Source organism: Scylla paramamosain, chromosome 11, assembly GCF_035594125.1.
Source record: "Scylla paramamosain isolate STU-SP2022 chromosome 11, ASM3559412v1, whole genome shotgun sequence".
NCBI lineage: Eukaryota > Metazoa > Arthropoda > Malacostraca > Decapoda > Portunidae > Scylla > Scylla paramamosain.
The window spans coordinates 29,086,023-29,101,022 of record NC_087161.1 but is presented as its reverse complement, the minus strand read 5'-3'; the positions used below and the strand labels follow the sequence as shown (position 1 = coordinate 29,101,022).

At 39.6% G+C, this 15,000-nt stretch overlaps 1 protein-coding gene across 2 annotated transcripts in view; it reads right to left on the bottom strand.

Moving 5' to 3' along the window:
• Positions 1 to 833: 833 nt before the first annotated feature.
• Positions 834 to 15,000, bottom strand: part of LOC135105249 (carbohydrate sulfotransferase 11-like) — a 50,929-nt gene continuing 36,762 nt past the window's right edge. For both annotated transcript variants that reach the window (XM_064013461.1, XM_064013462.1), the window contains exons 2-9: positions 11,227 to 11,501; positions 9,615 to 9,935; positions 8,224 to 8,310; positions 6,765 to 6,985; positions 5,538 to 5,639; positions 4,508 to 4,778; positions 3,712 to 3,757; positions 834 to 2,371 (exon numbers count right to left, since the gene is read on the bottom strand). In XM_064013461.1, the coding sequence (XP_063869531.1) occupies positions 2,151 to 2,371; positions 3,712 to 3,757; positions 4,508 to 4,778; positions 5,538 to 5,639; positions 6,765 to 6,985; positions 8,224 to 8,310; positions 9,615 to 9,935; positions 11,227 to 11,358 (1,401 nt within the window). In that variant the 5' untranslated portion in view covers positions 11,359 to 11,501 and the 3' untranslated portion in view covers positions 834 to 2,150. The remainder of the gene's footprint in view (positions 2,372 to 3,711; positions 3,758 to 4,507; positions 4,779 to 5,537; positions 5,640 to 6,764; positions 6,986 to 8,223; positions 8,311 to 9,614; positions 9,936 to 11,226; positions 11,502 to 15,000) is intronic.

The following is a 15,000-nucleotide window of genomic DNA, read 5'->3' as shown; positions in this document are numbered from 1 at the left end:
CTACAAGTCTACTATATGGGGAGAGCCTGAGAAAGTAGCTACTATAATAATTTTCTCTGTAATGATTCTTGCTTCCTTGTCAAGAGATCCATCTCTCTGTGCAAGGTGCATTAAAGACAGTCTCTGGTGTTGGGGCATGCACTCTAAATACTCTCTCTCTAGTTCCAAAGCTCATAAACCTCATTTCTCTTCAGCTTACTCTCATGCTGTTTGGGATAGAGAAGCAGCTCACTGATGGTAAATTAGCCTTCCATCTCCTGAAACATTTGCCCTTTACATTTCTACCTGAAATCATGTCAAATCTCTTCTCAAATCATGTCAAATCTCTTCATAAAAAATATATATTAAAATTAAGCCAGTGCAACTTCTCAGAATTTCAGGCATCTAGCTAAAAATATCTCCATCTAGCAATTTTTTCCCTACTTCATTCTATCCATATAGCTCCTGTGCCACCTAGTTCATCTCTAAAGCTGAACTCTTCTTTCAGACCTCTACTGACTTCACACTGGATGGTTCAGGAATAGTCCCTTGTCCTCCCCAGACAAACACACTATATAAGCTTGTGCCTCTCTGTGATTTAGACATGAAATTCTGCTTGGTGCTCTTATAATACTTTTTCTATTTCTTTTTACATATCTTTTAATCTTCTCATTATTCCTGTGACTAGAAAGGTATTTCACATGTTGAAGTGAAGATTTATATCAAGCAGTCCTCAAGTGAAGAAAGTTATACAGTCACTAGATCCACCTTCAATTAATATGAATGATGTTTGGCATTATAAGAGTTGCACCACATGGAGGCACAATATAAGGAAAGTATAATAAAGACATTCGGGTTGAATATGTAACTTTTATGACTCAGTCTCATTTTGAGCTGATTATAATACTTCTGCATAAAAATACCTTATTTGGAAGTAAATGGGACAAAGGAAAATATAGAGCCATATGTTGCTCCCTGACTTTGTTCCTACTTTCCTCTCCAAAGGTTAGTTTTTGACTCTTACTTTCTACCAAGGAAAATGTTGTTGCATTCCTGTTCTATAATACTATGCTGATCTTGACCGATTAGTTTACATTTCATTGAATTTTTTGCCTGTGAAGACTGCACTTTTGACTATTGCACACTGAGAATTTGCAAATGTGTAATAAATATTCACTATCCAAAGATTCCTTGTTTTGCTTATTTAAGTGCTTGGATAGGGAGTGGTGGAGGTTCTTCTGCCATGGCCATCCTCTTAAGAAATGCTCTCAGTGGAACTAAGGCATCTGAGATATAGATAGATAAATAGATAAAAAATACTTTAGACAGTAATTTACCACCTTATTCATTATATAACTAAGTAGCTGATTCTTAGGTGATTCTGGATGTGTTTTTATGTGGATGGTAAGCACTGAGTAAAGTACTGCATGATTTGACAAGATAAAAAATGAGCATCTCATCATCACATCTGCCATTCTAAAGATAAAAATTCCCCCCACGAGAAATATAGAAGTATTAAGATTTAATATAAATGGTTCCCAAGCATTTTGATGAATTGCCATTCATATGACAGTAGAAATGGACACCTCTGGTGAGATGATTACACTACTCTAATAAGAAAATACATAGCTATTTATTTTATAAATATGGGTAAGACACAAATTTACCCTGTTTTAAGAATGTCAACAAATCATTATATTTCCCTTCCACTGGTTAAATGTTAACCATACAATATTTGTGTTTTCATCAAGGAAGTTTTCCAAAGTGTGTGTGTGTGTGTGTGTGTGTGTGTGGGGCATGTAGTATACTAGTTGATGCAGCTGACTTGTCTGTGTCTATATATCTAATGACAAAGAAGGGTACATCAATGACTTGCCTACACACACACACACACACACACACACACACACACACACACCCACACACACACACACAAAAAAAAAAAAAAAAAAAAAAAAAAAAAAATGTGGAGAGGCACTTGCCAAGACACAATGTGGCACATTTGTGTCTATCAGACACAAGATCTGGCTGAATTAAGGGGTAGCAAGAAATAAAGTTTCAATTCTTTAAGTCCATCACTGTTGGGCTACATGGAAGCTGTCTTGCCACATTGCCACCATTGTTGCCTAAGGCTGAGGAGATCACAGCACGTTGAGAGTTGTGTGGGGACACTAGGCACCCAATGAAGTGAGGTTAGTCTTGTCAGACTCCCTTACACATTCCTGATATTTTGATACATCATACTGGAACAACTCCAAGTCCATCTTGTACATTTGTATAAGTCCCTCCATCTGTTCTTTGGTCAGCTGACACAAGAACCTGCTTGCCACTTCTTTAGTGGGGCCATCACGAGCACGGTTGATCATCTTAGGCTTGATGATATCCTTGATGCCTGTCAAAGTTACATTATTTCATTAGATTTGACTTAAGTAAGTGCTATGAGTGTTAATAACATGGGTTACCACTGTATAACCACTACATAAGTCCTGTTTATTTTTTATTTACTTATTTTTTATATATATGAGGAGTACCTGCCAAAGGCAACAATAAATAAGGAGAGAGAGAGAGAGAGAGAGAGAGAGAGAGAGAGAGAGAGAGAGAGAGAGAGAGAGAGAGAGAGAGAGAGAGAGAGAGAGAGAGAGAGAGAGAGAGAGAGAGAGAGAGAGAGAGAGAGAGAGAGAGAGAGAGAGAGAGAGAGAGAGAGAGAGAGAGAGAGAGAGAGAGAGAGATGGATGGCATATTGTGAGAATTTACTGAGTGTAAAGAGGAAAAGCTGGTAAATTATGAGAATACATATTTTGGTTCAATCCCATGCAAACATGGAAGATGGCACAAGAGAAAGAACTGCCCAGGGGAGAAAAAAAATTGGATCTCAAGGGTATATGATCAAAGAACATATGAAGCAATGTGAGCATCAAGATAAGGGCTTGTGTGATACTCATAGGATGGCATACTGAATGCCACATAAATAAACAAGATTTGGAGGTAAAGTGAAAGACAAGGACTAAGGATCAAAACAATTCTAATTACTTGAGAAGTACTTGAGGTATGCCAAGAATGAATGGTAAAAGTAATTTAAGTGTGTGCATCATATCTGATATTTAAAGTGTTGAAAAAGGAATTAAATATGCAGTGTTAAGAGTACAATGAATAAAAAAATAATAATAAAGAAATCAAGAAATAAATGCAGCCTTTTTTGAGGGAGTTCTTCAGATACAAGGTTCATAAAGATAATGGGTAATGATAGCCAGTGTAGTCAGTGTGCTGGTATCCCAGTGATGTTTGGTGGGTACTGATAGGCAGTGTAGTCAGTGTGCTGGTATCCCAGAGATGTTTAGTAGTTATTGATAGCCACTGTAGTCAGTATGCTGGTATCCCACTCATATTTGGCTATGTACGAGTATAGTAAGCAACAGCAGTATGATGAATAATTCCATTCTATGTATTACATGTCAAGGCAGGAAAATTTTTAGCATTGAAAAGTGTTTCAATATATAGTAGTTTAACCCTTATAGCACATATGGCATGATTGTGGCTTTTATGGTATGCCACATCACACCATGATTGTGGCTCTCTTCAAATATAGTGCTCATTTTATGACACACAGTTTGTTTAATGTTATAAGGCTCAGTCATATCCATTATATTGTTCATAAAGGGCGTTGTAAAACCCCTTTTACTAAACATACAAATTAAAATGAATTTCAGCAGATTAACAAATCCTCATACTCACCAGATGAAAATATGATGTAGTTTCCATCTTCCTGGAGTGTTTCAACCTGAGAAGATTAAAATTACACCATATTATATATCATTCATATTCATGAATGCAAAGTATATATAAGGTTTCATAAGCTGTGTGACCCAAAGCCTGCATGTGCCTGGACTGCAATACTAGGAGACCTATGCTGTGTGCAGTGCTTCAACAGGAAAATACTTGCAGTAAGAACATTTGATGAGCTCATCATCTTTAGTGACGCAGGACACAGTTCCATTTTTTTCTGTACATTGAGTATATTTATCTATGTCTTTCTTATTGTATTGCTTTACTTCCTTGACTGACTGAGGAAACACTGAATGAGGAACACAAAATCATGAGAGGAAAAAAATAAAAATAAAATAAAATAAATAAATAAAGTAAATAAAAATAAATAAACAAAATAAATAAATAAATAAATAAATAAATAAATAAATAAATAAATATATATATATATATATATATATATATATATATATATATATATATATATATATATATATATATATATATATATATATATATATATATATATATATATATATATATATATATATGGAAGCATCAGAGAATGAAAACAACATACATTAGCATAAATAGACCTAATACATAAGGAGAGTTAGAGCTAAAGGAGTACTTATGATAGATATGGATTACTATTATCATCATTATTGCAAAATAAAAAAAATAAATAAAAGGAAGCAGGAATGAGTTTTGCAAATGAGATAGTGTGGGACAGAGTGAAGAGTTGGACAAAGGCTTGAGGTCCTACCTTGGCAAACACATCAAATGGCACCAAGCACGGGGTGCAGAAGGTGCTCATCGGAATCCAGTGCTCATCTAACTTGTTGCCTTTCGATGTCTCATCCAGGAGGAACTGTACAAACTGAGGGAATGTGGCTATCACCTTCGCCCCAGAGGGTCTGCCAGCCTTAGGCCATTTCCACTCTCTGTCCTTCACACTTGATGCAAGGCCTTGGTAGGTCTTGGCCACTGTCCTTGAAAGCTTACTGTAGTACCTGTTTCCTGATAAAATCTTGTCTCTGCAATTGTAACATTCTTCATGGATGACTATTATTGTGACTGGTAATATAGCACATTTTGAAGCCAAAAAACACTGCATCTTCATTACTGTGACTGATAATCATTACATCTCACTTCAGGCCAAATGCTTCTTCCTAGGGAAGAGAACTGCCACAAAACTGTTTCCTTAAAAAAAAAAAGCTGCTTATTCACAGAATACCCTCTCACAGTGTGGCACAGACCATTTCTGGTGTCTTGGAGCAAACATAAGACACAAATAGGGGGATACAACTGCTAGCTATTCATTCCTGCTAGAAAGCAAAATCACAATGACAATCCTTATGGTCTGCCTTCATCTTTCTTGGGACTCAAATAAGACACCTCAAAATTGTGAGCTAAGACCATGCTACTGCTACAGCAGTGAACCAGTAACATTAAAAAAAAAAAAAAAAAAAAAAAAAAAAAAAAAAAAAAAAAAAAAAAAGTTATTCAGTTTTCATCTGTAACAAAATTATTGGGACTCCCACAATTCATTCCTAAGATATTTACAGTTACAGAAGAGCAAACTTCAACTGCAATTTCTACATTTTAAAAGAAAATATTTGTAGAAGTACCTAGCTAATGTTCCTGTGTGCCTTCATGGTTTGAGACAAACATATCCTATCACCAATCCACATTCATTTCAGGTCAGGTCACTCACACTACTCAGGGTGGATTCTCTTTCTTTCAAGGCTCTAAGATGACCATGTCTCCCACCAACATCAGCAGGGAGGACTGACCTGTATCCTGAGACGAGGCGCTCAAAGGGATGCCGTACTATCATGAAGGAGAGTGGGGGATGAGTACTATTCAAAACCTTCTTCAGTTCCTCTACACTGGGTCTGTGGCAAAGGAAACATGGCAGTCATAAGCACACAAAGTTTTCTATATGTAGGGAAGTGTCACACCATCTCTTGAGTTTATTTTCATAATTCTATTTACATGATATGTATGCCTACATCAAAATAATCTTCACTTGTTTTCAGATCCACAACTCAAGACAACTGATAAAAATCAAATAAAAAAAAATTCAAATGTAGCTTTTAATAAATTTCTAATCCTTCTTTATCTAAAAACTTGCCATGAAGAAAAACCATCACTAATACTTCATGTGAAAAATACATAAGGAATGTATTTACAAAATACTCAATTGTCTTCTTTATTGGAAGGACTTCTGAAAATATGTATTTTGATGTTTTTACTATATTTGTAATTTGTGCAATGATTTGTGCATAACTGAATGATAGTTGAAAAGAAATCATATTTCTATTCCTCTTTCTAGTTATATAATTGTATTGGAATATATATAAAAAAGCAAAGTTTTTAAAGAGAACTAAAAAGAAAACACTGGAGAGAGAAAAAAAAAAAAAAAAAAAAAAAAAAAAAAGAAAAGAAAAACCATGCTGAGATATCAAGTTGCACATAACAGGCACAATGTGTCTGAGTGGCTGCCTGTTTGTTTTCTTTCAAAGCCATGCTCCCATCTTGAAGTGTATTCACCTCACACAGCTTTCTTGAGTACAGCTGGTTCCCAATCTATCCACAAAGTGGATATTCACCTACCTAACTTGGTCAGCAGACAGTAATGAGTGACCAATCTATCCACAAAGTGGATATTCACCTACGTAACTTGATCAGCAGACAGTAATGAGTATACCATAAGTTGACCAACTTAACCATCAATACAGCACAGAAGAAAGTGCAAGTGCTGCCCTGTATAGGCAGTTATTCATTCCATTCAGTTGCAGTGAGTATCACATCTGTTGCGTTCAGTAGACTACTGCTCAACACAAATCACTCCAGATCCCTCTATCTATTCAGAACCAACTTTCTGCACTGGCTAAAGTTTTTAAATTCATTACATGTTTTTCTAAAGCAAATATTCACTAATAATGTCTGTTAAAGAAGTTACTGATTTACTGACTTGTTTTCAATGAGAACACCACTTTGCCTAAACAAACACAAACCTTTTGTAACGTTTCCGAGCCAGAGTGACAGGTGACTCCTTGGTGTGGAGGAGCTCAAATTCTGAGAAGCCCGCAAGGAGGTTGAAGTTGTAGAACCATGTGGATGATGCTGCTTTGAATACATTGCACCATGCCAAATTGTGCTCCTCATTGATAAGGAATTCCCAGGCATTGGGCTGGTATGTCTTGTTGGCTTTGTCCAGCCCATACTTTCTGCAGGTCTGAGGTGGAATGTTGCTAGTTATGAGCAGGAAAATCATAAGATGAGGGGATCATAGTCATATTTGAAACATTAGAGTTAAGTTCAACATATCCATATTTAAGAAAGATAGCACAGGAGTTTCAAGAAGCAAAAATGTTAATTTTGCTAAAAAAATCAATACAGTATGTATACATTTACACATCACTATGAAATATGAACTGGTTCTTTCAAATGAAGAGGTGAAATACTTTGTATTAATTTTCATTATCAGTGTTGCTCAAACTGTCAAATTTTTCAAAGCAGGATATCAGGCCAGAAGACAGCTCACATTTATGTAACTTGGAGAATTCTAATTGATAGTGATTATGTATGAGCACAGAAATTATATGCCTTTTGGAAACATACACATTTCTCATTCTGACTGCATTTATTTTGCATACTTTTAGAAGGCATGCAAAAATAAAGTCCATTATGATCACATGTCTCCTTGTGTAACATCTAGTATATATGTTGTGATACAACACCCTTAGTAGCAAATCATCTGTCAGCATTGCTTACTTAGTCTGTTCTTCTATACCACTGATATGCAAACTATGTGCTGCCTGCTGCCTATTTTTCCTAAAAAGGTATGTGCTTTTAAATCTGTGCCTTTTAGTAGACCTACACTACACTGACTACAGAGTTGGTGTGCTGTGAAAGTCCCAAGATGTACATTTAGTATGCCAGTAAGTTTGAAAACCATTCTTCTATACTTTCATTTACTATACAACCAACTGCTTTTGCAAGATGAACTATTGCTATGGAAGAAACAGACAAATCTATGAAATATTCCTTCATTAAATTAAAGTGATCTGCCTTTCTTGAGATGTCTACATACATTCTGTTTCTGTTTCATTAGTCAACATGTTAAGACTCACTTCAACAGGTCACAATGGAACACAAACACTTGTAGAAAATATTCAACCATCACTATTAAAATGGCATGGTGATAAATTACATTTTTCATGATTTTCAAACTACTTTTTCCTTTAAAAATTCAGATCACTTATACAGTCTCAATGGATGAACACTGGTAAACCAGGGGTTCTCTGTACATTCTGATATCAAGTCTCTACAGAAGCACCTCTTGTTACTGTACATTTTACCAATCAGTTCAAAATGAATGATAAAGGTAAGCATAATTAACATGCACATCATGAATCTGTGCCTACTACAGCATATTACATATTGGGATCAGAATGTTAAGTTAGGACACACCTCCTGCACATGTCTCTGTCGCTGTGAAAGGCGGTCCACCAACTCACTTGTCACAGTCCATGACCCTGGCAGTGTTACATTCTCCACCTGAGAAAGACATTCTAATTAGTCAAGGTAAGTGAAGCTACAACCTACATACACTCTAGATATGATGAGAGAGAGAGAGAGAGAGAGAGAGAGAGAGAGAGAGAGAGAGAGAGAGAGAGAGAGAGAGAGAGAGAGAGAGAGAGAGAGAGAGAGAGAGAGAGAGAGAGAGAGAGAGAGAGAGAGAGAGAAAAAACAAGGTGCAATCAAAAGCATTTAATCTCACCAACTCTTCTCCTCTGACTGACTGTTTTCAGCCTCCATCTCTATTCTAGCTGTCTTCAGCCTGTATCCCTTCGGTGTAAAGTTGCATCTCTTGCTGTCTTCTGTTGCTACTTTCATACTGACTGTGCTTGTGATCTTACTGATTGCATGCTTCCTCCACTGTTCTGTGGCCTCACTGCACAAGACTTTATACTTTGTCTCACCTCTCTTCTGTCTACTTCCGTAATGAAAGAATCAATCAATATTGTGAATCTTTCACCCCTTTGACTGTGGAACTCTCTGCCTGCTTCTGTATTTCCTCCTGCCTATGACTTAAATTCTTTCAGGACTCTACTCTTGTAACTCTGGATATTTCTTTTGACTCCACTCTTTTTGCAGACTGGTTCATTCAGAAGGCCTCTCTCTCTCTCTCTCTCTCTCTCTCTCTCTCTCTGCTTTTGTTGCCCTTGGCCAGAACCTTGATAATGAACTTGCATCAGTGCTGGTGAATGAAGAGCAAAATGTGGTCTCCTTAGTTTTTATTTATTTTTATTTATTTAAATTTCAATTACTTATTTATCTGATGAACAATTTCTTGATTAAATAACTTGATCATATTCCACATATTTCTGCTCATAGTAAGGCTAGTCATGGACGGTGCCCCCACACAGACTGCTCAAGTGTGACACTGGTGATGCTTCATGGATGAGCTCATGGAAATATGTAACATGTTTAAAAATTTATTGAAAGGTCAGTACCTTGATATTATTGTTTCCCAATGTTATTTAAAAGGAAAAAATCTTTATGGAAAGATTAATTGAAGGTAAATGAAGATATCTTCAACATAAAAATTTGAGGAATTAGGAAGGACATTACTGCAGTAACTATAATGCATGACTTCCAAGACCTAACAATTCTGACAAACCATAATTTCATTACATCACCAATATGAAAATCTTGTAGAAGAGAGAGAGAGAGAGAGAGAGAGAGAGAGAGAGAGAGAGAGAGAGAGAGAGAGAGAGAGAGAGAGAGAGAGAGAGAGAGAGAGAGAGAGAGAGAGAATCTTGCAAGCACCTTCACTGAACTTTGCACCCTTGCCTCACCTGCACCCTAGAGATGTACATGCTGTGCCTGATGAGGCCTTTCTTGCCTAGCTTATTCAGTCTGCACGCACGATCGCATAGCTGCTCCGTGTTGGTGTTTTGCTGCTGCTGTTGGTGCTGAGGAACTCTGGCATCACTGAGGAGAGTTGGTGTTTCTACTGACTTGTTTCTTGGTGGCTGGCAGTCGTGCCCACAGGGAGCGGCCACAACTCCTGATACATTGAGAAGGATGCGAGGTGATGTGCTCAGGACGCCTGGGATGTCTATAGGCTGGGGGAGGACGCCCGCAGCGTCTGGGGAATGTCTGATAGCCGCCAGGTCCTGGGCAGATTAAAAAAAACATTACTATTACTATTAATAATAATAATATAATGTAGATTTTACTTTGTGAATTTGCATATTTACAAACTGCAAGTCAAGGCGAACCAAGAAACTTTAGTAAATGCACAGCATCATGTCCTCTTTTGGGACAACTGCTGACTGCAACTGAAACCATCCAAGAAATGCGACTATTTTTTTTTTTTTTTTACCAGCAGTACGCACACATCACAATGTAGATACAACCTTCAATGGCAGCATAGAAATACTGGTATAGGTGTACAGTACATCGATGCAATGCATTTTGGAATATATTTGGTTCGTATCCCAGTACAACAAAATGTTCCCCTGACTTAGTGTTCATTGTTCATGGAGTAGCTCCATTGCCTCAAACCCATGCAATGAAGCACTCAACACTCAACCTTCGCGAGCAAGGCAACACCCACTCTTGTGTGACGTCACCTAAACACACACACACACACACACACACACCGCGTAGTATAGTGGTTAGGGCACTCCGTTTGAATCCCAGGCGCGATGAGGCAAATGGGTGAGCCTCTTAATGTGTAGCCCCTGTTCACCTAGCAGCAAGTAGGTACGGGATGTAACCGGAGGGGTTGTGACCTCGCTGTTCCGGTGTGTGGTGTGTAAGTAGTCTCAGTCCTATCCAAAGATTTGTCACTATGACCTCTGAGCTCTTTCCGTGGGGGAACGGCTGGTTGGGTGACCAGCAGACGACCGTAGGTGAATCCCACACACACACACACACACACACACACTAAATAAATAAACAGATAAAAAAAATAATAATAAACTATATATATATATATATATATATATATATATATATATATATATATATATATATATATATATATATATATATATATATATATATATATATATATATATATATATATATATATATATATATATATATATATATATATATATATATATATATATATATAAAATAGATGAATATTTTTTTTTCTGCTTTTACGTCCGGTTTCCTTATTTACTAGGGCTGTCACGGCGCCTCCTAATGAATGATTTTGGTTGTAGCATTTGGGAACCGTTACCACATTTAAATAAATACATGAATAAATAAAAATGTAAATAAAAAAAGTATTAAAAAAATAATAATAAAAAAAAAAAAAGTGACGCCGAGAGTTGGTAGCTGTTAGGGAGGCAGGGGAGGTGAGCAAAGAAGCTGGACGGGCAAGGCAAGGGCAGGCAGAGAAGCAGAGGGGAGCGGCCACGGGTGAGGGAGGATAGAGAAGGCTGTACTCACTTGGGCGGTGATGTGGGCGATGCGGGAGTGGAGTCGCTGCGTGGGGCGGGGAGTGGAAGACACGTTGAAGATCACCATACAGAAGCTTGCTGTCGCCGCCAAAAACACCAGCGACTTGAACGTGACCCTCATTCCGATGTTGCAAGCACGGTACCGTCACTTTCTGCCTTGTGGACCATCAGTCGCATGATTGAGCAGCAGCACCAGCAGCAGCCTCTCGCCTCCACCAACAGGCCGCCCGCTGCACCATCGTCTGTCAACACTCAGTCACTGTTCTGCAACACAACACACATGCTGTATCAGGAGGTGTGAAGATAGATAACTAACTAACCAGCTAACTAAACAAAGACGCTGCATCACCTGTAAAAGTAAATACCTAAATAACTAACAAAACTAATTTACTTATTAAATACATTAGTTAAACAATCAAATTAAAAAGTGACAATTCTAAACAGCTTTCTGGTGATCGAAAAATGTTCGGTGTTGCATCACACACACACACACACACACACACACACACACACACACACACACACACACACACACACACACACACACACACACACACACACACACAAGCAGGTGTGCACATGTACAGTTTTCCAAATAGAGTAACAAATATGGAATGCACAGACAGAATATATGGAGTGTGCAAACAGTATAAACAAACTGAAGCAGCGCAAGTTTCTTCAATCTTTCATCCTTTCCAGAGTATTTCTGAAACTCTTAGCCTGTTTTTGTGTTTCATTTCATAACAACAACAACAACATGGATAGAAGCTACGAGTACAGTATGCTATCTCCTCAAAGTCCTCATGCACCTAACCTCATTAATCCCGTGCACTTATTATGAGTCTTCGGTATTTGACGGTTCACAAAAATGTTACATATCCTGTTATCTTGCAGCGCTGTTTTTATGGTTACTGCATAATGATGTGAAACTGCTAACTGCGTAGTGCGAAAATCCTTCATCGGCGATTCTTCCTACGTATTGATTCGTCTACTTTGAGGCCGAAATCCACATTTATCATGGCATGGCCCTCGTGATCACTGCGATGCGCCTGCCTGACATCTGTCACTGGGTGGCGTATGTGCGATCCGTCAGGCATCATTGAGAGGTGGCAGCTCCTTCAGGACCACCTGTCTATAGCACTAATAGTCAGGCTAAGCACGGGTCGCCGTGCTGTACTGTAAGCGCTAAAACGCGTGATGCTTCACTTGTATGGGAAGCTTACATGCTTACGTACTCGATGAATTTCTTGTTCCAGTGTGCGGCAACTCAGGGTAGCTGGGTCGTGAGTGACCAAGGTGGCTACAGTCAACGGAACTCTGGCTTCTTTGGTCGTGACCCAGACCGATCCGCGGTGTTCGCATCTACCCCGTCTGGTGAGGAAAAAATGGTGTGGCCGGCTGCGTTTCAGCATCCACCTGCACCTCTGTAATTCATCTCCCTTGTATTTACCCGCAATAAACACACGCCATCTTCAACACTCTTCGTCTTTTTACATCACCTCTGTTAGGTTCTTGGCAAACTGGCGTCTGTTAGCGGCAGTGGGTGGAATCACGGCCACGTGCTGCACCAGGAATATTATACAGGAAGGCGCGACGCGGAGACACCACAACGCTTACACAAGACCTCTCGATTCCAGGCCTCCGCAGCACCATCGCCATTTGCCACGCTTCTAACTACGACTTGGTGTTATGTTATTTTCTGTATTTACTGTTATTAGAAGCCATGAAGAAAACTCGGGCATGCAAGACCCGTGTTATACTTCTGTTACTTCACGCACACGCGGCCTGACACGGCCAACTCACTCAACATCCACGCTCACATCACATCAGGTTCGCTGGGAGCCGCTTAGATGTTTGCTTTATCTCAAGCGATCGTGGAGGAGGCGGCAGCGAGTGGTCAGCTTGCGGGAGTGGTGATTTCCTGGTCCCGCCACAAACCGGCCATTTTTCAGTCACCATCGAGCGGCGGCAGGTCACCCTTATGCTACCCATCAGACTTGTCGTGAATGTGGCCTATGTTCTGAAACATTTCTGGCCGCACCTCCATTACTCTCAAAAGCCTCTAGTTGAAGTTACACGGGTTTTTAATGGTGTTCTTATGTTTCCAGTGACAGGTTAACAAAAGTACTACATTATTAATAAGATAAACACTTGTGAGAACCCGGCCAATCATCTCTGTAACCTCTGAAAATAGTCGGAGTGAGAGAGCGGAGCGCTTCTGAATACTGGCCGAGTGCAAGGAGCACATCTGGGTGGCAGCGTGACCCTCTCTTTACTTGGTGAGCGTGGCACTCTGCGGCCCACCTCAGCTTATCCATCTCGCTCGTGTCCCTCGGTGAAACACATATTATTTATATAAGCCATGCAGTATTTTACTACTACTACTACTACTATTATTGTTATTGTCATCATCATCATCATCATCATCATCATCATCATCATCATTGCACAGAGAAAGGAGTGACGCCATCATCGCATGGCTACATCCGTTCAGAATCAATTGCAGGTGACTATAATCAAGCAGGTTGTAAAATACCCTTATGATCGCACAGCCTCACTTTCAACAGTGAAATAGAGAGGCAGACGGCGCAGTATCAGAGCTGGCATGGTTCCCCTACGCGCCTCTTTCTTGAGTGTTGAATCAAAGTGAGCATCCTTGAGAGCGGTATGGTATGGTATGGAAACTACCAATAGCAGAAACAAGAGGCGGAGATGGAAGTAAAGGAATTGAAGATGCTGCGGTGTGCTCTTGGAGTGACGGGACGAGACAAAATAAACAACGAACACATCGGAGAGACAACACACGTGCGTCGGTTTGGGGACAAGGCATATGTGGAAAGGACACTGGAAATGTACCCAACTAGGCAGGAGGAAGAGAGGAAGACCAAAGAGGAGATTTATGGACGCAGTGGAAGAAGACATGAGAAGAACACGCAGAAGACCGAGAAGGATGATCCGATGTGGCGACCCCTTATGGGAGCAGCCGAAAGGAGACCACGAGAAGACCACGAAGAGCAGCAGACTTTTCTAGCAGAGGAATGCCTGGCCCACGCCGCCACCGCTGCAACACTACACACACCAAACGCGCGTCACCACCTCGGCCTCTCACACAGGGCAACAACAAAGCCGTGTGGGTGTTGGTGAGAGCACGCTCCTTGCCTGCAACACTGGTTTCAAAAGGCTCTAGTTGAAGCGACAAGGGTTTTAGAGGGTACGTTTTTTTGTGGTTCTAGTGACAGATTAACATGACTTCTACATTAAAAAAAAATAAATAAATAAAAAATGAAAAAAAATAAAAAAGATAAAAACTGTCTCTGAAAACAGTCGTGGTGAGAGAGCAAAGCGTTCCTGTGCCGCAATGTGCCCGCGCTGTGGAGGGGCCGGCCAGCACCTGACGTTCACCAATGGCCCAACTAATTCCCTCAAGAACAATTCTCAAGCCAAATTACGTGACATTTTCACAATAAATATACTCAGGGAAAGGGTTTCGGGAGAGGCGAGGAGCGTCGATAATGCCCTCTCAAGCCTCTTCGTCCCTCGACATCCCTCCCTCTCCCGACTCTCATCTTCAGTGGCACACGAGACCTTTTTGGGAGAGACAAAAGATGCAGAGATACCCCCAATCTCCTCCCCTTCTCTCTCTCTCTCTCTCTCTCTCTCTCTCTCTCCACTACAAGGGCCGGGTCTGGACAGGTTAATTTATTCCATCAGGTAATTGGTCTGTTTCATTATTGTTGCAAGTTACTGTGTGTGTGTGTGTGTG